A 23,378-nucleotide genomic window follows, 5' to 3' on the forward strand; every position below is an offset into this window, starting at 1 on the left:
GCGAGGCCCTTCCTCTGCCCCGACTGTGGGAAGGGCTTCAACCGCAGCTCCCACCTCATCAGCCACCAGTGCATCCACACTGGGGAGAGGCCCTACAAGTGTCCCCAGTGTGGGAAGAGGTTTCAGACCAGCTCCAGTCTACTCCTGCATGAGCGCACTCACACGGATGAGAGGCCCTTCCACTGCCCCGACTGCGCGAAGGGATTCAAGCACAACTCCACCCTCGTCACCCACCGGCGCCTCTATGCTGGGGAGAGGCCCTACGAGTGTCCCCAGTGTGGGAAGAGCTTCACCAGCAGCTCTCACTTGACCAGACACCAATGGAGGCACCAGTAAGGGAAGCCCGGGAAATGCTCCAATTGCAGGAAGAGCTTCATGCACCACTCCAGCTTCATCACCCATGGGAGGATCGATGTTGGGCAGAGCCCTGGTGACCCACATTCAGTGATCTGTGCTGGGAGGACACCTGGCTGGTTATCCTTTTGGTTTGGCCCCAATTTCCTCTTGATTTTTCTTTATCACTTAAAAACACCTGAAATAGGACTAAAAAGAAAGAAATTTATCAAAGATATATAAAGTTCCGTCAGTTAACAGTTACTTGACCAGGAATTTATGGGTTTGGGACATATTCTGGAAGATTTGTGGACTCTTCGGGGATTTCAGCAAATGTACTCCATATCCTTGCACTCCAGAATTCAAGACAGGTTGGTATGTCACCTCAAAATGATTCAATCCCATTGAAAACACCTCAATTTTACCCCAAAATTGCTCAATCCATGTAAATATGCCTTATTCTCACCTAAGAAAAACTCATTCCCATGCCAAATTTACTTGATTCCACAATCTTCAGGGTGAAATGGGATTGGAAGGAGATTGGGAGAAGTAGGATCCAAATTTGAGGGTGTGTGATCGAGATTGTGTAGGTCTGGGTGCATGTGATCTATTTTGATAGTAAATGAAACTTTCAGAACTATTGATTTCTGTCCCATTCATTTTCAGTCAGTTCCGGTCTGTTTTTCAGAGTGCCACCTTCTCAGCTTATTGTGTTTGTGTCCTCCTTTCTCTCCTGCCTCTCTTTGCCTGCTCTGTTTCTCTTTCAGTGACTCTCTTGACCCAGGGCAGCTCCCAGCAAAGACCCTGCCCTGATTTCATTCCCAATCCACGAGCTACAACAACCATGGATGAAGTTATGAAGGCTGGCAGTGAAATGTCACTGTAAGATCTTGCTCCACTTGGCTTTTGGCTCCTTCTTAAGAGCTTTGCCTCCCAGGGGAGGAAAATTTTTTCCTGGCTGGGAACTGGAATTCCAGCCCCTGGGAGTGTGTGTCATGGATCCCAGAGGGGCATTCCCGAGGCTCCCAAGGTGCTGCTCCTGCCGTGCCTCCCAAGGAGCTGTGCAGGGCCAGGGGACAAGATCCAGCAGCTCTGTTGGTTCTGCAGTGCCACAACAGCCCCTGGTTCCATGAGTTTCCCTACTGCCAACAGTGGTTCCTTGGTTCCCATGATGCCCTGCTGTGCCACCATGGATATTTGGTGCCATGAAGTTCTTCAGTGGCACAATGGCCTCCCTCGCTCCATGAGCTTCTACAGTGTCGAAATGGCCTCCTTGGATGGGCAGTGTCACCATGGACCATTGGCTCCATGCAGCCCTGCTGGGTCACCATGGACTCCTTGGTTCCATGAAGTTCTGGGGCTGTCTCCATGGTCTCCTTGGATCCACAGTGTCACAATGGACAACTGGATCCACATGGTGCTGCTGTGTCACCATGATCCCTTGGTTCCATGGCACTCCATGGTCACAACTGACTCCTTGCTTCCACGTCACCCCCTCAGTGTCAAAATGGCCCCTTCATTCCATGAGGAACACAAAAGTTTTGTAGAAAAATTGAGCAAATCCTGCTGAACACACCTGGGAACATCTGTTTGCATTCAAGAGAGAGGTTAAAGGTGAGGATGGCACCAGCAGCTTCCATCTGCAACAGAGATCCAGGGAAAGGACAGGGATAGAGAATTCAGCTGGAACACTCAGAGAATTCCTCTTCCAGAGATCATTTCTGCTCACACTGTCCCTTGGAGAAAGGTGACACCTTTCCAGGCAGCCTGTACTGAGCAGGTGGTTCCTGAGTGGTGTTTGTTGTTCAGGAAACCTGCTCTGGCTTTTCCATTCTTTCCTTCCCAACAGGAAAACTTCTCCTGGGCCTGAGTGCAGGCAGAGCCCTGATGAGAGCAGGTGGGACATGGTGCAATGGGCTGGACATGGAGCTGCAGAGCTCAAGGGACAAGGTTCTGCTGCAGGGCACAGGGATATCAGTGGCAGGTGGGCCCTGACAGATATGGTGAGGCTGGGGGTGAGGAGCAGCTTGTCCAAACAGGGTCAGCCCTCAAGGAGCTCATACTTTTCTATGCCCAGACCTCCTAAGGAGACATTCAGCATCAAGATCATCTATGGAATGCTTCTATTGGCTTTTCTCTGAAATGGAAAATAAAAAAAAGATTCATTTAGTAAACAAAAAAAGTCATGAGGTGCACTTGGAAGTCTTCCTCCTTAACAGAACTCCAAACTGACTCCAATCAGCTGTTCAAGTACTGGAGGGTTCAAGACAATTGAAGGAAGAGAAAGTGCCCCCAAGGGCTTTCTGTATTTTATTGAGCCCCAGGGTGGGTTTGGGGCTGAGTCCAGCACCCTCAGGCATTGAGAGGAGGCTGAAGAAGCTGCTCAAGGAATCAGCAGCAAAAGTCCAAGTCCCTTGGAGCAGCACTGGGCCCCACTGAGGGCAGGGAGTGCCAAAGGCTGCCCAGGGCCTGATGAGAGCAGATCCTTGAGGCCAGGATTGTGGGGAGTCAAAGGCTCTGAGCAGGGAACTGCAATGCTGAGCAAGGCCTGCGCTGGTTGGGGGAAGCAGAAAGGCCAAGCCCTGAGCCCAGCCTGGGACAGCAGGGCCTGTCCCTCATGAGTGGCTTGGGGCTGTTTGTGGGGCAGTGGGATGTGAGGGGCAGCAAGGACAAATGTCATAAACCTGTGTGACACTGCAGATCCTCATGGAACCAATGGGCCAGTGGGACACAGTGGGAAGTTGTGAAACCAAGGGGATCATTGTGGCACTGTTGGGGCCCATGGAACCAAGGGGCCAGTGGGACACTGTGGGGCCTCATGGAAACAAGAGGCCACTGTGAGCCTGCAGGGCTGGAACACCCCAGAACACTGAAATGCTGGGGGTAACCAAAGGTTCCTTCCCTTGAGTTTGGTGCACATGAGAAACACCAACCAGATATTCTCAACACGGACAGATGCTAAAGAATACTCTTAATAGCAAGGGATCCACAAGGATCATCAAGTCCAGCTCTTAAGTGAATGGCCCACTCATGAACTGAACCCACAGCCTCAGTGATACCAGCACCATGCCCTAACCAACTGAGCTAAGAGGTCAAAATTACACCAAATTTTACTGGCAAAATAGAGACAATCAAGGATCTTGGGAAAGCATTTAATACAACATCCACTTCAACATAAAACTCTTATCAAAGCATTACCTTCATTTACTTAGCCCATTTAATCTAAAAACATTTACCCTTAAGATGTTAAGTTACCCAAAAATATTCCAGGTAAGTAGGATTAGAAGATGAAATAGAGAACAGAAAGACAGAAGATCTACAGAAAGACACGCGCATAGGTGTCAACTGCTGGGGTTCCAGCATTGCCAACAGAGGAAATCCATTAGAAGGCAAGATCCAGACCACAGGTTGGCCTCGTGCTCTGGCTTTTAACCCCCTGGGCCTTCATGGGTGTTATGGTTTAAGGCCCATTGTCGTGGGCCTGCCCCTGGGGTGGGACTGCCAGTCACTTGCCCAGTCAGAGTCAGAGTAGCACCAGCTCTGCCTGTTGTATTATTGATTGGCAGCTCTGCCAATCAGCAGAAAGTTATAGCATTGTGTGTGTTTTATATGGGTTTATTGTAAAGTTGGTTAGTTTTTATAAGTTAAGAATTTGGTTTGACCCTCTGTTCCCCCCACGTTCTCCCTCCTAATGGTTTGTTCCTCCCACCTGTTACCTGTCAATCATTGTAACCATCCCCTCTATGTCGAGAATCTTTTATGTCAATCATTCCTCACCTAGCATATGATTTTTCTCCTGAGCCTCTTCCCTCCCCTTGGCCCTTCCTATTGGTTTAGTTGTGTCTCTCGCTCCTCCCCTGGGCTTTGTTCATTGGTCCCTCGTGTCTCTTTCCATTACCCCCTTCCCCTTTTTAAATGCCTCCCTAACGGCTTTTCCCTGACACCATCACTGGCCCTGCCTGGGTCAAATAAAGCGCCATGGCATCCACACGCATGTCCGCTCCTTCATTCCTTTACCACAGTTCTTCGCAGTCCTGCTCGCACCTGCATCACCACGCCGCAGACGGAGCCACTACTCGGGATTCTCATAGAGAACCTGAGAGTGGCAGGACTCGTAGTCTCCACCGGTCACCCAGAGAGTGGCTAAACGACCTGTCAGCTCCAGTGGCCACAGAAGCAAGTCTGTGAAAGTTACCACTCCTCCTGCTGTGTGATTGACAGCTCTGCCAGGGCTGCCCTGGGGGCGGGGCTCTGTCCCACCACAAACCAAGGCTCGCCCCAGCCCTGGCTCCACACGGGCATTCCGAGCATCCCAAGGTGTCTCGGGACATTGATCTCATCCAGCCTCTGACAGTGACCACGGTGACATTACAGAACCTCATGGAACCATAGGTCAGTTGTGACAATGGAGATCCAAGGAAACTATGGTGAGACTGTGGAATCCAGGAATCATGGAATCAAGGGAACCATTGTGCAAATCATGGGCCCTATGGAAGCAAGGATCAATGATCAAACTGAGGTTTGATTGTGATTGATTTAAAATAGAAACAAGGAGCCATTGTTTCACAGCAGGTCTGTGTGGGACCAATGGACCCTTGTGACTCTGTTGGGGCTCATGAAACCAAGAAGCCATTGTGACATTGCAAGACTTCATGCAATCAAGGAGAATACAGTATGGGGTGGCAGTATGGGGACCCATGAAATCAAGGGAGCATGGAACAGGTCTGCCTGCTTTGGCCTCCTGGGGACTGTCCGAGCGGTCCCCCTGAATTTGACACGCCAAGGGCCACTTCTCATCTGACTGTGAAGCACTGGGGCTCTGGGTTTTCCTTTCTATGGAAAAGAACAGTCTTTCTTGTCTAGGCTCCAATGGCCAAAATTAGGATTTGACCTCTAAAATTCTCTATATCCAAGGGTTGCTCCCAAACAAAATCTGCCAATACAATCAATTCTGGCTAGCCTCAGCTTCTCAGGACTGCCTCTCATCTGACCCGGGGCTCGGTTCTTTCCTTCCTATGGAGACCGCTTTGACACTGCGGGGCATTTTTGAGCAAAAGGGCATTGTTACACTGTAGGAACTTGTGGAACCACGGGGATCATTGTGACACTGCAGAGCACCATGGAGCCAAGGGACCACTGTGACACTGTGGGGCCTCATGGAACCAAGGACATCTTTGTGTCTCTCTTGGGCTACATGGTCCCAAGGGCCCAGTGTGAAGCAGCAGGGCTTTGTGGAACCAAGAGGCCATTGCTGCATTTCAGGGCCTCATGGAGCCAAAGGGCTCTTGTGATCTTGCGGGGCGCTGTGGATCCATGGAGAGCATTGTGGCATTGCAAGGCCCCATGGAATCATGGGGACCATTGTGACATTGTGGGGCCCCATGGAACCAAAGGAACATTGTGACCCAGCAGGGTCCCATGCTTCCATGAGGCTAGTCTCACACTATGGGAAGTTGTGGAATCAAGGGAATCATTGTTGTACTACTGAGCCCCAATGGAACCAAGGGGCAATGGTGACACAGCAAGGCTTCATGGAACCCAAAGGCCATTAGGACACTGTGGGGTCTTGTGGAACTATGGAGACCATTAAGATCCTTAAGGACTTGACTAACCAAGGGGCCATTATGACACCTTAGAGCATCATGGAAGCAAGAAAACCATTGTGACACTGCAGGGCCCTGTGGAACCAAGGGAACATGAAATAGGTGTGGCTGCCTTGGTTTCCCTGGGGTCACCTGACAGGTTTGGCTGACCTTGGAATGTGGAAGGCCACTCCCATCTGCCCCTGAAACACTGGGGCTCTGGGCTCTTCTTTTTATGGAAAAGAACTGTCCATTTTTTCCAGGTATCCATGGCCAAAATTAGTATTCCACCTCCAAATTTCTGTGTATCCAAGTATTCCTGCCAGACAAGTTGCCAGGACAGACAAGTCTGGCTGGTCTTTGACTCCTGAGGGGCAGCACTCACCTGTTTTCCAAACACTGGAAAGGGCTTTCTGCTTTTCTTTTTATGAAGAAACCCCCATCCCTCTTCTCCAGACACAAATGTTTTAAATTAGGACTCCACATTCATAATTTCAAAAATCCAAGAATTGCTCCAAGCAAACCTGCCAGGACAGACAGGTCTTGCGTTGGCTTCTGGTGGTTGCTGTTCATCAGCTCCTGAAACATGGGGGCTCTGTGGTTTCCTTCCTATGGAGACCAATGGGACATTTGGGAGCCTTGTGAAATGAAGGGGCCATTGTGACACTGCAGAGCACCATGGATCCAAGGCACCATTGTGACACTGTAGAGCCTCGTGGAGCCAGGACATCTTTGTGGCTCTCTTGGGCCACATGGTCCCAAAGGACCAGAGCAAACCAGCAGTGTGGGAGTTGGCCTGTCTGTAACTCAGAGTCAGCCAGATTTTACCCTGGTAGAACTGGCGCGAGTTTCAAGCCCTGGTAATCATTTCTTTAACTTAGGGTGAGTTAGAGAGTTCCCTCATAAGCCTTTAGTGTTGTTATGCTAAGTTGTCCAAGTTCTCCTCTCCTACTGGTTACTTGTGTCCCCTATATGGTTATTGTTCTAGAGTGTTTTACCCTCAAGTGTATATATTGTTGCTTCGCCTTTACTTCAGGTCTTTGAATCCCACCCCTCATACTGTGTTCAACTTTTCCATGTTAATTGTTTTTCACCCTGTTACTAATGTTCTTTTTGAGCAACTCCATTGATCCTGCTTGTTGTAGCATTGGGGGGTAGGACGGTTGGGATGGACGGAGATGAGAGATCTCTGAAGCCAGGTCTTGGAACTTGGGGTTTGTTGCAATGGGTGTGGCAGCAGGAGCCTTGTTTGGAACTGTCAGCCACAGCTCAGAGCAGGCCCGAAAGAGAAGCTCAAAAGAGGCACCCAAAATGAATGCCCAAAAGAGGAGGGGAGTTCCCGTTACAATACAATAAATCTTTTTCTGTGCTGCATATTCTAATTTTCACTAAACAATATAATACAAGATACAAATCTTATAGCATTTACAAACAGCCTATTAGAATCATTAGATTACCATACTGTGTTACATTTTAAACCATAAAAACTACTCTTTGGACATCTTCTGCCAAACTAGTAGGGTCTGCTCTGACCCTTGGACCTGTCTGCAAGCAGGAGATATTGTTTCATCAAAAGAAGATTACCTTCAGCCGGCCATACTATTGTTTTCCATTTGTTCAGTAACTAAGGCTTGGTATCTCAAAGCTTGCTTTCATTTCAATCTCGCTTATAGTTTCCATATTCTCAAATTCTTTTGCCAGGCAATCATATTTATAAGGCTTTCCTGTTTCCTCTTCCCCAGCATCTGCTTCTTTTCATTTTCACTACCCCTGCCCTGAAGTTGGGGAACCAGAATGGTTTGTCACAGCCAACCTCATTGAGACTCTTGGCACCCGAACCTTGAGATCCTGATATTCAGTCATGTCAGCTGAGGTAAGCTGATGGATAGGCCAGCGCTCCCCGGGATTTTTGATTGTACTGGGCCCGAAGATTCATCACTGCTTTGAGGGACCTTGGCCAGGATCCACAGGGACAACGACGGTCTCACCTGCGTAGGATTGCAGGTGGGTTTGGGGAAATGCAGGAAAATTATCACCCATTTTGCCACTGTGTTTTTGCAATATGCATCCACATCCCATAATTGATTTGAAGTGTTCCAGTGGCTGTTCTACCTGAGGCGGAGAAAGAGAAAAACGGACAGCCGGATTCCCAAAGTAGAAAGGAGCAACAGGGATGCTTTAAGTTAATTCTCATGGATCATGCCCAAATATATTCAAAGAACAACTTAAAATCAATCGTGAAGTGGATTATTAAAATTTTTCCAGATGCCCTTGAGCCTGACCATCCTCCCTCCATCTTGGCTCCTCCACTTCCTGCTACCACAACCTTCTCTTCTGCCCTGAATGAACCTCCAGACTCCACCCCCAGAACTGTGGGTCATGCCTCACTGTCAATCATGAAACCTCCACCCTGGGCCATGCCTCCAGAAGGCCAGCCTGGAAGTCTGCTATCCTAGATCAAGGCCCTTCCTCCCCAACACCTGACAAAATGGCAGTGCCCTTTGCCTCTGCCTCCAGCAACAACATAACCCCAGGATCAAAGATACTAAGCCCCACTGTCACACTAATTCTAATCTGAATGTTTCTGCTCTGAGTTAATCTTCCTCCCCAGAGGACAGTTTGCACTCTTCAGAGCCACCTCACCCCTCAACCCCAGAAGATCCCTGGGAAAAGAAGAAGACTGGCAAATAGTCTCGAAATTCCTCATTGCCCTGGTATGTTATGAAAGTAGGGGGCAGAATCCCAGGTATCAGCCATTGGTTTACAAGGAAATCAAGGATCTGTGTAGGGCAGTTAAAGACCATAGAAAAGACTTACCTTGTTTTAATGGACAAATGAGGGCCATGTTTACAGCACATCTTAACTCCCTATGATTTAAAATATATTATGATATGACCATGTTCTTGTCACCTACAGAATACACCCAGTGGGAAGGGAGACGGAAGTGTTTACTAAATCAATTAATAGCAGACTATGCTAATAATGAGGCAAGAGTAGAATTGACAATCAACCATCTAGCTGGAGAAGGACAACACAGCCTACCAGATGATCAAGCAGCAAGTATCCTCGGAGAAGTATTGGATGATATCAAAGAGATGGCTTTGCAAGCTTTAATCCAGGTATTGAATGGTAGCATCCCCAGTGTGGACTACCTTGGGTAGCTGCAGCTAAAGCTTTAGGACAATTAGACCATCTTGGGTGCCTGTTAAGTAAGCAAACCAATGCTACCTCCCTCACATTGAGTGGCCTGCTCTCAGACACAGAGACCATCAGACATGCCACTTTGCAGAACAGTGATAAAGTTTTTACTCTGGGCACATGGGCATGGCTGTGTAGACTCTGAGGGCATGTGTTGCATGAACCTCACCAGCAACAGTGAGTCAATCCACAAGAGCATTCAGGCACTGAAGAAAGGGTTCAAGAAGCTTCAAGTGGAAAACAAAGACTCGTTCAATAACCTCTTCCAATGCAAGGGACTAAAGGGTTGGATGATGTCTAGCTAAAACAGGACATTTAACTCTCTTAGTGGTTGTTCCTGTATTGTTAATTTTCCCATCTTTGTTTGGATGCTTTTTGAAAGTCTTAAAAAATTCTTTCAGTTGCATCTTTGTTGTAAAACAGAAAAGGGGAAGATGATACCCAACACAGGCTCCTCATGGACTCCTTAGAGGAGAGAATTGGAGGCCAGGAAGGCAAAAAAACTTCTTAGAGACTCAGTGTGGGAAGGAAAATCCTTAAAAGTACCTAAAAGTATTCCTAAATCCATAAAGTACCTTAAAAAGCTTGAGTATCTCAAGGCATTAATGAGCCCCACTGAGTGTCAGTACAAAGCTCTCAAGGGACTTGTTAAAGCAGATAATTGGGGCTGTGATTGCACAAACCTCTCACAGAGTCTGTATCAAAAGGGAAGCACCAAGTACCTTAAAATAACTGAAGTAACTTGAAGCATTAATGAGCCTCACTGAGTGTTGCTACTGACAAAGCCTCTCCAGGAACTAATTAAAACAGATAATTGGAGGTCTAGGATTGCACAAAGCTCTCAGAGACTCCAAGGCAAAAGCCAAACCCAAAGTCCTTTCAAAAATCTGCAGTCCCTGGGAGCATTAACGAGCCCCCAGGGCCATTGCTGAGCAAGGCTCCCCAGGGACTCCTTCCAGCAGATCCTTGAGGCCACTGGGATGTGGGCTAGGGGGGGATGCTGAGGGCAGGACAAGGGGCTGACAGTGCCCAGCCTGGCTGGGGCTGCGCCAGGAGGCCCCAGTGCCTCAGGACAAGGTGTCTCCTCACAGTCCTTGGTGGCACAGACCCTGCTGTGCCCCAGGGCACCAAGACTTGGCTCCTCTTTGTCCCCACCTGTCATCACTTCCTCCAGTTTTCTGCTCTGCCTGGGGCCTGAGGACACTTTGTCAGTCGTTAACCTCAGTGGGACCCATTAAATGTCCAAGAAAATTTGGAGTTGGATTCTGACTTGGAGTTCTGGAGAGGTTTCTTCAGCTCCTTCTCAGGGACTGATGTTCAGGGTGTCAGCACAAAGCCCCCGAGGCTCATTAAAGTCCTTGTGCTGTGTCGGTGCTGCTGAGCTGGGCTGGGCTCCTGGCACAGAGACAGCTCCTGGTAACCAAGAAGAGCTTCAAAAGCACATTTCTCTTGATGAGCAGCTCTTCTGCCAGCCCAGCAGGGCCGGGGCACTGCCTGCAGCCACCCTGAGCACAGCACAGAGGCACAGAGAGCTTCAATCAGTCAGGGCTGGGAAGGTGCTGAGAAGTGCCTGGGGCAGAATCACTGCCAGCCCTTGGCACAGGAACCTCTGGCTGCAGGACAATGCAGCTGCAGCTCCTGGAGCCATCTCCTAAAGCTGGAACATCCCAATGCCTACAGACTCTGTGAGTACAACTCTGGGTATTTCTGGTGCAGGGGAGGTGAAATGCTTGTGCAGGTCTAAAATGCTGAGGGGTTCTGATCAGTCATAGAATATTTCCAAGACAAAGATTTTGACAAAAATAAGGATATTTCCTAATACTTTGTACTCAGTTTCCTACTAGTGGAGAATCGCAGGAAGGAGAGATAAATATTAAAGGTTGATTATGAATTTTGACAAATTCCTGAGACATCTAAATTGTTACTTTTAGTGATCAATAAGTTCACAGAGATTTGGGGTCTGTGAGTGCTGGCAAGGAGTGATCAGGCACAGGGAAACACCTGCAGGAAGCAGAGAGATCAGGCAAGGAGAGAAAACAAATCCCAGCAATGCTGTGGCAGGGAGAGTTTAGGGATGTCCATAGGATCCCCTCCATTGCAGCCCCTCCCTCTGAACAAGCCCCCTCCCTCCTGTGCCCCCAAGCCAAGCCTCTGCCCTCAGGGCTGGGGCTTCAAGGCGTGCAGCCCCTCCTCTGAAGGCAGAGCTGCAGCAGAGCCATGGGGCAGCTCTGCAGCCCCGGGCCCAGTTCCCTCTGCAGAGCACAGGGCTGGGAGCAGCTGCCCTGCACTGGGGGCTCTGGCAGGGGGCACAGCTGACTCAGGGTGACATTGTCCCCAATGCCCAGCTCTAGGCAATGCTATCAGTGCAGCCAGGGAAGGAGCTGCATCTTCCTCCATCCAATGCCATCATAAGGACACTTGGGAGTCTCCCTGAGATTTCAGTCCAAGCTGGGAGCTTCAATCCAGGGTGAAAATCTGTCCTAGAGCATCTCTGAGTTATGAGATTGATGGGGAAAGGCAGAGGTGTTGTGACACAGAAAATGCTGCTGGGTTGGTGAAATGAGCAAAGTGAGTCCTTGGCTACAAATGTGGAGCTGGGCTGTGGTGGATGCATCTGCTCCCAGGAGTAGGTGGGGGCATTTTAAGGGAAGCATAAGAAACTGGTCACCTTCCACCTGAGAAAGTTTAAAGCCCAAAGAAACTCTGAACAGGTCAGAATGACAGACCATCTCTCCTCAGTCTGCATTCATCATCTTGACCCAGGGAACTCACTCTGTTCTCCCTGAGGGCCTCAGACATGCTTATGGTTTGATATCCAAAACTACCAGCAGAGACATGGGGGGAGCTTATAAACAAAACCTCAGAACTCTTAAACATTAAAGACCATGTCTTTGTGTTACAGAGGAGAATGTATGGGAAATGGCCTTGATTTTGTTTACAGGTACCTCCCCTAAGTCTTTACTGTCCTTTCTCCATGAACAGGTCCCCAGGTGCAGCCCCAGCAAATGTCCAACAGCAGCTCCATCAGGCACTTCCTCCTGCCGGCATTGGCAGACATGCGGCAGCTGCAGCTCCTGCACTTCTGCCTCTTGCTGGGCATCTTCCTGGCTGCCCTCCTGGGCAACGGCCTCATCATCAGCACCGTAGCCTGCGGCCACCACCTGCACACGCCCATGTTCTTCTTCCTGCTCAACCTGGCTCTCAGCAACCTGAGCATGATCTGCACCACTGTCCCCAAAGCCATGCACAATTCCCTCTGGGACACCAGGGACATCTCCTACACTGGATGTGCTGCTCAGCTCTTTTTCTTTCTGTTCTTCATTGGAGCAGAGTTTTATCTGCTGACCATCATGTGCTATGACCGCTACGTGTCCATCTGCAAACCCCTGCACTACGGGACCCTCCTGAGCAGCAGAGCTTGTGCCCACATGGCAGCAGCTGCCTGGGCCAGTGCCTTTCTAAATGCTCTGGTGCACACAGCCAATACATTTTCCCTGCCCCTATGCCATGGCAATGCCCTGGGCCAGTTCTTCTGTGAAATCCCACAGATCCTCAAGCTCTCTTGCTCACAGTCCAACCTCAGGGAACTTGGGCTAATTGCTGTTAGTGTGTGTTTGGTATTTGGCTGTTTTGTGTTCATAGTTTTCTCCTATGTGCAGATCTTCAGAGCTGTGCTGAGGATCCGCTCTGAGCAGGGACGGCACAAAGCCTTTTCCACCTGCCTCCCTCACCTGGGTGTGCTATCCATGTTTATCAGCACAGCCACATTTGCCTATTTGAAGCCTCCCAACATTTCCTCCCGATCCCTGGATCTGGCCCTGTCAGTTCTGTACTCAGTGGTGCCTCCAGCCCTGAACCCCCTCATCTACAGCCTGAGGAACCAGGAGCTCAAGGCTGCAGTGTGGAGACTGATGACTGGATGGTTTCAGAAATATTAAACTGCTGGGCAATATCTGCAAATAACTTGTAATCAACGTCATCTTTGCTACTTCTTTTTGGCTTAACTGTGGAGGTTCTTTTCCTTTGTTTTATGTTTAAATATAGTCCAGAAAAAATGCCATTGTTTCTGCCATTTCCCTTTTTTTTTTTTCTCTCCAACTTGCCTGTGGCCACAGACTGTGTCAATGAGGGGCTGCACTCTGGGTGACTTTAAAGGAAATAAAAGACTTCCCAGTAGAGTTTTCTGCAGAGATGCCTTTTGTTGCCTTCTCTGGAGCTGCAGCAGCAATGTCTGTGTGCAGAGCTGGGGGCAGATCAGTGCTGGCCCAGCAGCTGTGCCGAGCAGCAGCAGCAGCACTTGGTGTTGCCAGTGCTGCTGCCGTGGCCCTGCCCTGCTGTCCTGGTGGCCCTGGTGTTGCTGTAGGGCCTGAGTGCTCTCGGGACCGGGCACAGTCCTGGGGGTTGCAGTGCCGGGGCTGCAGCAGGGACAGGCCATGGGCACTGCTGGGGCAGCGCTGACGCCTCAGGCGAGGCCCTGGGGGCTCCAGGCTCCTTGCCCAGGCTCTCTCAAGAACATGGCCAGGCCAATGCTCAGCAAAGAAAACCCCCGTGAGCAGCCCCAGGCTGGCTGCGGGCAGGCTGGGGGCAAACAGCATGGCTGGGGCTCTGCAAGGGCCCTGGGGCAGACGGGAAGGAGCAGCAGAGCAGGGGCTGATCCATCCCCAGTGTGCTGCACAGCCCAGGGCAGCGTCCCAGAGTGTCCTGATGGAGCTGCCAAAACATCCCCCCTCTGCAGCCCTGGCCTCTCCCCCAGCTTAAACAGGCGCCCCATCATTGCAGGCACAGGCACGGCAGCACTGGCTCAGCAGCCCCTGTTTGCATTGCACACAGCAGGGGGAGCACCCCCATGCTGTTGGTGTGGGGACATGAACCTGAGGGAGCACAAATGCCATCAGCCCCTGGGGCCAGCAAGGGCTGGGGGACACCAGGGAAATCACTCAGCTTTGTCCTGGCCTCTGCAGTCAGCCAGAAAGTTTGTTCCCATTAGCTGGGGGTTTCCTGTCCCACTGCAGACGCTGTTGCTCAGAGCCAGGGCTGCGTGGCAGCCATCCCTAAACAGCCCTGATCATTTCCTCTGCTTCACCTTTGATTTCTCTCCTCTTTCTTGTTCCAGATTTCTCCCTCCTTCCCAGCACTGTTCTCTCCCCTTCAAACAGCCCATCCCTGTATGCCCTTTCCTCTCTGGCCCCACTCCCCATTGCAGTTCCTGATTTGGCACCATGGGAATGTCCCTTGGGGAGCAGGATCATCCTACAAGTGCTGCAGGAATTGTCTGCAGGCTCCCGCAGCGCCTGGTGCTGCTCCCTTGCCAGAGGCACCCCAGGCCAGGGGGGCACATCTGGGCTGCTGTGTCTGGCTCTGGGGCTCCCTGTTCTGGGCAGTGAGGAGGAGCTGCAGAGGCTCTGCAGGACTGACAGGATGGGCTTTGGGGCTGGCAGGAGAAGCTGAGGGACCTGGGCTGCTGGAGCTGCTGAAGAGGAGGCCCAGTGCTCCTCCTGCAACTGCTCCAAGGGTGGTTCCAGACAGTCAGAGAATCAGCCAGGGTGGAAAAGACCTTGGAGATCATCAAGTCCAACCTGTGCCCTGACACCGCCTTGTCTTCCTGAGCCTCCTCTTCTCCAGGAAAAATAACCCCAGCTCTCTCAGCCTCTCCTCACAGCTCTTGTGCTCCAGACCCCTCTCCAGCCTTGTTGCCCTTCTCTGGACATGCTCCAGCCCCTCCTTGTCCTTCCTAAATTGGGGGCCCAGAACTGGACACAGCACTCAAGGTGTGGCCTCACCAGTGCTGAGTGCAGGGGAGCAATCACTGCCCTGCTCCTGCTGGCCACACCATTCCTGATCCAGCCAGGAGCCATTGGCCTTCTTGTCCACCTGGGCACACTGCTGGCCCATGTCCAGCCTGCTGTCCATCAGTCCCCGCAGGTCCCTTTCTGCCTGGCTGCTCTCCAGCCACTCTGTCCCTAGCCTGTAGCACTGCAGGGGTTGTTGTGGCCAAAGTGCAGGACCCGGCACTTGGACTTATTAAACTTCATCTTATTGGACTCTGCCCATCCATCCAACTGTTCCCGGTCTCTCTGCAGAGCCCCCCTACCTTCCAGCAGATGGACACACACTCCCAGCTTAGTTTTGTCTGCAGATTTACTACTGAAAGACTCAACACCCTCATCCATGTTGTCAGTAACAATATTGAACAGGACTGGCTCCAGCAGAGACCCCTGAGGGATACCACTGGTGACTGGCTGCCAGCTGGATGCAGCAGCGTTTGCCACCACTCTCAGGTGTACCATTCACCACCACTCAACTGGCCATCCAGCCAGTTGTAGATGTTTAGTTGATGCCCCTCGTTCTTTCAGAGAATATTAAAAAACTTAATAATTTCGTGGTCTGTAGTGGTGTTCACAGGGGTCCCAGAAGAGGGAAGAGAGAAGGATCTGACTCCATGTTTCAGAAGACTAATTTAATATTTTATGATAGATATTATATTAAAACTATAAAAAAAGAATAGAAGAAAGGATTTCATCAGAAGGCTTGCAAGCAAAGGAGAAAGAATGGCATGATAACAAAATCCTGTGTGTGACCACGGAGAGACACAGCTGGACTGTGATTGGCCATTAATTAGAAACAACGACATGAGGCCAATCCCAGATCCACCTGTTGCATTCCAGAGCAGCAGATAATCATTGTTTATATTTTGTTCCTGAGGCCTCAGCTTCTCAGGAGAAAAATCCTAGCAAAGGGATTTTTCAGAAAATATCATGGCTACAATGGTCGCTGTGCCCAACAAACAGACTCTGACCACCGCATCTCACTCCAGCCCTTCTCTGTTTGTGACCAGAAGGAGACAGAGCTTTCCTTGGCAGTGGGAATTGCAGGAAACCTCCCCAAAGTGCAGCTTGGAAGATTCAGCCTGGAGCTGAGGAGAAAGCAAAGTCCCTCGTAGGGCAGAATGTTGGTGCTGGAGGTGTGGCAGTGTGAGGCTGGGCCATGGCTGGGCTCTGTGTGCCAGGAGCCGGCAGCGCTGGGTGCAGGGAGCCCAGGGAGGGCACAGAAACACTGGGTGAGAAATGCTGGGGCACAGCGAGATGGGCGAGTGCAGCCGGCCAGGGCAGAGGAGCAGCACGCCCAGGGGGCACAACCTGCAGGACAGATGGCCAAGGGCTGGGCAGGGCTGGCAGGGCCACAGGCACCCAGGCCTTTGTGCCCTGGGCTCAGGCAGTGCCTCTGGAGGCCCCACAGGAGGAACTTTCCTGTCAGGGGCTGCACTTTGCTTCTCCCTCGGCCTCCCTGGGGAGTTTGGCAGGGGCTGCAGGTTGATGCCATTTGTCCTTGCTGCCCCTCAGCTCCCCCTGGCCCACCAAGAGCCCCAAGGCAACCGTGAGGGACAGGCCCTGCAGGCCCAGGCTGGGCTCAGGGCTTGGCCTTTCTGCTTCCTGCAGCCAAGCTAGGCCTTGCTCAGCATTGCAGTTCCCTGCTCAGAGCCTTTAGCTCCCTGCAATCCTGGCCTCAAGTGTCTACACTCAGCAGGCCCTGGGCAGCCTTTGGCACTCCCTGCCCTCACTGGGGCCCAGCCATGCTCCAAGGCACTTGGAGTTTTGCTGCTGACTCCTTGAGCATCCCTCTCAGCGTGCCTGAGGCTCTTGGACCCAGCCCCAAATCCAGCGTGGGGCTGATTAAAATACAGAAAGCCCTCAGGAGCTCTTTGTCCTCCTTCCATTGTCTTCCTGTCTCCAGGGATTCCGCAGTGCTTGGAGTCAGTTTGGAGTTCTCTTCAGGAGGGAGATTCCAGAGTACACCTCGTAATTTTTGGTTTTAGTCAAGAAATTATTTTTTTACTTTTCATTTCAGAGAAGAGGGGATGGAAGCATTCCCAAGTGATCTTGATGCTGAATGTCTCCTTAGGAGGTCTTGTCAGGGAGAAGAATGAGCCCCTTGCAGGCTGAGCCTGTTTGGACAAGCTGCTCCTCACCCACAGCCTCACCATGTGTGACATGGCCCACCTGAGCCAAAATATAAAACTGTATTAAAAAAAAAATTAAATATTCATTTTTCTCTAAAAATAAAATTTAATTAATTTAAATAGTTATATTTATCTTTTTCTATTTATAAAAATCTTATTCTGGAGTTTTATTACCTAACTTTTATGCTGTTCTTTAAAAACCTATACATTTTTAGCAACCAAAAAGTAGTTGGTCATTGGTTCCGAGCAACATAATTCCCTTCATTAATTAATTAAGTTTTATTGGCTATTTAGCTTTTCCTCTTTATAATAATTAGTAATATTTGCAGTCCTCTTGTAATCTTTTTTTATAATATATTTCTTATACAGGGTAAAAGGGACCACTCTGTCTATGGAGACATTTCTGGGGCACATTTGGGGCAGTTCTGGGTCTGGGGAGAGAATTCCGAGAGAGAACTTGAGGGTCTGGAGGACACTTGGGGGAGCCAAGTGGGCACTTGGAGGGGCACTCAGGGATTCTGAGGGACAGTTCGGGGTCCAGGGCAGCACTTGGGGGTCCAGGGGGGCCCTTGGAGGTCAGGGAGGGGAATTTGAGGCCCTTCAGGGTCCAGGTGGGCCCTTGGGGGGCTCGAACGGGGCTCGAACGGGGTGCAGGGGGTGATGGGAGTTTTAGGCGCGGATATCATACTGTTTAACGGGGCCGCGGAGCATCACAGGAGTTCTGGGTGCGGCTGCAATGGCTCTCGGTGGGGCGCGGGGCATGACAGGAGATGAAGTCCCGGTTGGAGTAGCGCTGGGCATGCGCCGCGGAGCATGGTGGGAGCTGTAGTCCCGCAAGTGGCTTGAACATGATGTTTGGGGGTCCGGGAAGGCTCTTGGCGCACACTTTTGCATCCGAGCCGCAACTTGAGATCCTCGGGGAAACTTAAACAGTTCGGGAGCATTTGGGAGGAGCTCAGGGAGCTCTAACCGGGCTCTTTAGGGCATGGGGCACGGCAGGAGTTTTAGGCGCTGGACTGTGTTCTGAGGGGCTCAGGGGCCACAGGGGATGAGAGGAGATAAATTCCCAGAAGTGGCTGTACCGGGCATCTGTGGGGTTGGGAGCACTCAGGGGATCCGGGGACGCTTTTGGGGGGTCCCGAATGGGCTCTGAGGGATCTTGGAGGGTCTGGGGGACACTGATGGGAAAGGTGGGGGCGGATCCCAGTGTTCTGTGGAGCGTGGGGCATGATGGGTGTTGTAGTTCCGGCTCCAATGGAGCTCAATAGGGCCGCAGGGCATGATGGAAGTTGTAGGCAAAAAGAAAATATGGAGCCCATCTAGGCACCACCCCCAGACACGGATCCCTGGTACTGATTGTCTGCAACTGGTGATGGGCAGGAGCCTCGGCAAATGGGATATGGTGGAGGTGGGAACAGCCAAATCACCCTCCTCCAGTCTCTCCCAGTACAGCCCAGTTCATTCCCAGTACAGACCAGTATAACCTCAGTAAAGCCCAGTTCATCCCAAGTAGAACCCAGATCAACCCCACTGCCCCTCCAATCCCTCCCAGTAAAGCCCAGTCCGTCCCAATACACCTGAGTTCAATCCCAGTCATTCCCATTTCCTCCCAATGTCATCCATGTGACCCCAGTGCCCCCAGTCTTCTCTGCAATAACTCCAGTGTCCCCAGTTTGTCCCAGTAGCACCCAGTATGTCCCAGTATGTCCCAGTGTCTACCACAATGTTCCCAGTGTTCCCCAGTGTTATGAACAAAAATTCTGTTGATTTTTTTTGTGAGAAAATGGTTACCACTGTTGCTGCTGGGATGCTGCTTGTGTTATGGTAATTACGGGTCATTGTTGTTAATAGTTGTTTTTGTATCAGTAAAAGCACTGGCTGGGGTGAGTTAATGGCCCTTCTCTGAGAAAGTGAAAGGTGGGGTACCTCGCGAACAGCAAGGAGAAGAGACTTTGCAGAGGAGGGATATGCAAAATACTCCAAGGACCAGCATACTGTGTGGGACCCCTACTCCAAACATCCAGGAAGAACCCCAAAAACAACGAGCCACATAAGAGTTGAGAGATTGGAGTGATGTCTGGATGTGAGGAGCAGAGTGCTGGGCCTGCAGAGACGTTGTTCCTCACCCTGTGTTCGAGAGCCCCTGGGCTGGGTCTGGGAGGGGGCGAAAGTGGGACCAATTCAACATCGGAGGGTCTTGATGCCCGAAAGACTCCCACGAGGACTGGACCCCCAGCTATGCCCCTAGTGGACAAAGCTGCACATGTCGTCCTCCTCCTCTGAGTCGCCCTGGGAGAGATGACGGGAGACTGCAGCCCCGCCGAGCTGCCCAATCCTGAGCTGATCACTTATAATAAAGGCATTAAAAGGAGAAGAAGTCTCCTGGCCCTGTTTATTTCAGCTGGGGCGCTCGTCCGGGATAGCCACGCCAAAAGAGGACACCAGGACTGGCCATCTTGGACCTCAAGGACAGCTGGCTACCAGGACCAGAGGGATCGGCTCAGGAGCAGCGACGCAGAGGAGCACCGGAGCACCGGACTGGTGAGAAATCCGGTGGCGGGAGTGCGAGACGTGCGCATGTGTGTGTGAGTGAGACGAAGGCCGGCAGCCGGACCCTCGACCTGAGAGTGGACCCCTAAGTACCGCGTTTCTGAGCTTTTGAGAGAAAGCCGGCCAGGAACAGGGGGCGGTGCTTGGAATTAGTGTGAGTGGGTCGTCTCCTAAGGGGGAAAAAAAGGGCCCCCCCCTCCGGGCGTACGGAGGGAATAGTTGTATGAGTGGCACGCCAAAGGGAAGTCAGGCAGATTTGTAAGTCCCGAGAAGGATTCGGGTAGGATTTGGAAGTCCCGAAAACAATACGGGTAAGATTTGTAAGTCCCGAGAAGGATTTGGGTAGCTCACAAGCCCTGCAGGCAAAGTAAGTCCTGACAAAGGAGTCAGGCACAAACCCCAGCGAAGGAGGCTGCAGTTTGCTTTTAAGTCCTGATACGGTGAAGCCTAAGAATTGGCAGGTTAGGCAAACTAAAAATCAGGCAGTTGTTTTTCCTGACTGAGGGAGTCAGGCACGACCCGGATTCTTAGGCCGAGGTTTCGTGTGTTCAAGTCCTGATAGATGTAAGACCTGACGTTGGGAAAGTTGGGCAATCAAGAGATCAGGCAGTTGTTTCAGTATAAAGTCCTGAGCATCAGGCAGAAATTTGAAGTTCGGTGGAGGAGGCTGAAGCTCCTCAGAGGAGTTTTTTTTGAAATTACCTGTCAGTAGAGGCACCTTTGGGATTTTTTGCTATTGAGATCTGAAAAATGGGAGGGTGTAATAGTAAAAAGACTGGCAAGAGGCTGAGGTATTGTCGTGGTTTGACTGGAAATGGGACATCTGGGATATGTTGTTTTGCTGTGGTTACCAATGGGTAATTGGAATTTGAGATGGGCACCTAGTTTGACCAGTGAGACATTTGGATCCGCCTCTTGAGACTACGAACCCAAGGGGTTAAAAGCAGGGCTCTTGTCCTTCAGAGCTCTTTTTGGATTTCCGGCGGTGAAGGAGTTTGGGTCTCTCCCCCGGCCCAGTTGCTGGCTGGGCTGGGGGAGGGGAAAAGCCATGCGGCCCGGCCCGGGAGAGGTAGGCCTGGCCTCCCCCAAGGGTGGAAGGAAGAAGTAAAGAAATGCCAGGAAGCAATGGGCAGCCTGTTCCCCCCCCTTGGAGACAGACAGAGAGAGTGTAGCCGGTGTTTGTGTGCCGTTACCTTGAAAGCAGTAAACACATGCTGGCAGCAGGCAGCCCGGCTGAGGAGATGGGGGGGGTGCAGCCAGGAGTCCAGCCGCTTGGAGGAGTTTTTCTCCCTTTTTTTTTGGGCAATGAAAACTTCACAGAACATTACCCCTTCCTAGACGAGAGATAAGAGTGGAGGAGGACGAAGGAAATGAGCGAGTGATGAAGGTCTGGACCAGAGAGAGAGAGAGAGTGAGAGATGTTGGAAAGATGGAGAAGAGGGAGTGGCATTTTATGCTGGACTCTTTTGTGTAGCCATGGACAGAGCTATGTTTCCGTGTAATACAGAGACTGAGTCCAGGGGGAGAAATGTCCCAGAGCCAAAGAAGATTCAGTGTGGGTACCCCTCGGCCCCAGGGGGTATATAAAATATGGGGGGGACAGATGTCCCAGAGGTGAGAGATTGAGCTTTTCTGGAACTGGACACAGCCTCCTTAAAAGGACAACCCTGGAAGCAGCCCTGATTCTGGTCCGGTGGTGAGAGCACCAGAACAAGGACGGAAAAGGCCACCACGACACATGGAAGGACTCCCTCTCCTCTTGAGGAACTGAAGTCGAGCATTCTAAAGGGTGGTGCCAGACCGAGTGTGGATAATTTTTGGGAAATGTAAATGTGTTTGGGAATTTGGTGGGAGGAGGATAAGGAGGTGTTTCTGTGTAGTTTTCATTCTCCTTGGTTTTTTTTCCCTCTGTGTGTAGTTTAGTAATTGTGTGTGTAGTTTAGTTAATAAACTTCCTTTTATGTTTAAGTTGGAGCCTGCTTTGCTTATTTCCTGGCCACATCTCACAGCAGATATCAGGTAAAAGGTATATTTATGGGGGCTCTGGCTTTGCCAGGCCTAAACCATAACAGGTATATACATTCCAATAGTCCCTTAGGAGAACTGTTAGTAAAATGGGATTCTATAGAGGCCACAGAGGGATTAGATAAAGTGAAAATGATCCACTATTGTGTGGAAGTGTGGCTGGAATTAGAGGTGCAAGGAGGATGGCCTTGGTATGGGACAAAAGATAAGTGGATGTGCCAACAACTAAATAATTATCTGACAGCTCGAGGCGATACTGATCCTGAGCAATTACTGTATGTATCTTGCTGGGTAAAGAGCGCTGTTGAGGATGAAGGGGTGCAAATTTGTAAGGTACAGAGGAAGAAAGAGGGGAATGAAGGAGGGGATGATAGGACTAGTAAAAGATGGAACCCCCTGGATTATTTGCCTCCTTCTGCCCCTCCACCTTATAATCCTTTTCTTCAAGCACCTCAAATGGCAGGTCCGGTTCTTCCCCTGGCTGCCATCTCATTACCACCTGCTCCAATTCCTCCTTCTACCTCTTCAGCTTCCGCTATGATAAACCCAGTATCTCCTCCAGTTCCTTCTGCATCACCACAAGTGCCTACTCCACCTGCTGCATTCTCCACCCCTTCTCCAGCTCCACTTAATATCCACTCAGGCTCTTCTCCCCCTCCTATTGATGTCCCTTTACCTCCTCCTAGTTGGGACACAAATGCCTCCTCGCCCAGTAAACAGCTATCAGCAAATACACCTGCTGATGGGCAGAACGTTCAGGGTAACCCAGATATCCCTCAAAGTATTTTGGCATCTGAAGATGGGCCTTACTGTAGCACCAGATCCAAGACCTCCAAGGCAGAGAGACTTTTTCCCCTCAGAGAGGTTCCTATGGGAGGAGTGGCAGGAGGTGTTGGCTTTGTGAATGCTCCCCTCACTGTTTCTGAGGTGAGAGGATTCAAGAAAGAGTTGGGACATTTAGTTGAGGACCCAGTGGGCATAGCCAACCAAGTGGATCAATTTCTAGGTCCAAATATCTACACTTGGGGGGAGATGAATTCCACCCTGAGTATATTATTTTCCCCAGAAGAGGTCCAGATGATTAGGGTGGCTGGCATAAGAATATGGGAGAAAGATAACAGTCCAGGACCCCAGGTGCCAACAGGTGAACAGAAATTGCCACTAACGGAGCCCAGCTGGAACCCTAACCAGAAGGAGGGGAGGAAGGCCATGATGGAATATAGGTCTTTGATGATTCGGGGGATCAAAGAGTCAGTTCCCAAAGGAACTAACACCCAATTGGCATTTGAGGGTGCACAAGAGAAGGATGAAGCTCCTGCTGCCCGGCTTAACCGCCTAAAGCGGAACTTCCAGTTGTACTCCAGAATAGACCCAGACACCCTAGAAGGTCAAATGCTAATAAAAGTCCAATTTGTTACCAAATCTTGGCCTGATATAAGGAGAAAATTGGAAAAGATGAAAGATTGGCAAGAGAAGGACATAAATGGGTTATTAAGAGAGGCATTGAAGGTGTATTTAAGGAGGGAGGAAGAAAAAGCAAAGGCCAAGGCTAAGATCATGGTTTCTGTAGCTAGAGAAAGTGCAGGGTGGGCGGGTCCACCCCCAGGAGGAGGCAAGGATAGGTCAGTACCGTCAGGTACAAGAGGGATGGAGACACCTCAAGGCCCTTTGAGAGAACGACATTGCTCTTACTGTGGAAAGGCAGGACACGTCAGGAGATTTTGTAGAAAGCT

At 50.7% G+C, this 23,378-nt stretch overlaps 1 protein-coding gene across 1 annotated transcript; it reads left to right on the forward strand.

Moving 5' to 3' along the window:
* The first annotated feature begins 12,118 nt into the window (after positions 1-12,118).
* LOC128948304 (olfactory receptor 14J1-like) lies at positions 12,119-13,119 on the forward strand. The gene has a single exon (XM_054292960.1). The coding sequence runs from the start codon at positions 12,119-12,121 to the stop codon at positions 13,049-13,051; it is 933 nt and encodes a 310-aa protein (XP_054148935.1). The 3' UTR covers positions 13,052-13,119.
* The last annotated feature ends 10,259 nt before the right edge of the window (positions 13,120-23,378 follow it).

The sequence above is a fragment of the Melozone crissalis genome, unplaced genomic scaffold (assembly GCF_028551555.1).
Source record: "Melozone crissalis strain CALT ecotype California unplaced genomic scaffold, PUWL_Pcris_2 ptg000120l_1, whole genome shotgun sequence".
Classification (NCBI taxonomy): domain Eukaryota; kingdom Metazoa; phylum Chordata; class Aves; order Passeriformes; family Passerellidae; genus Melozone; species Melozone crissalis.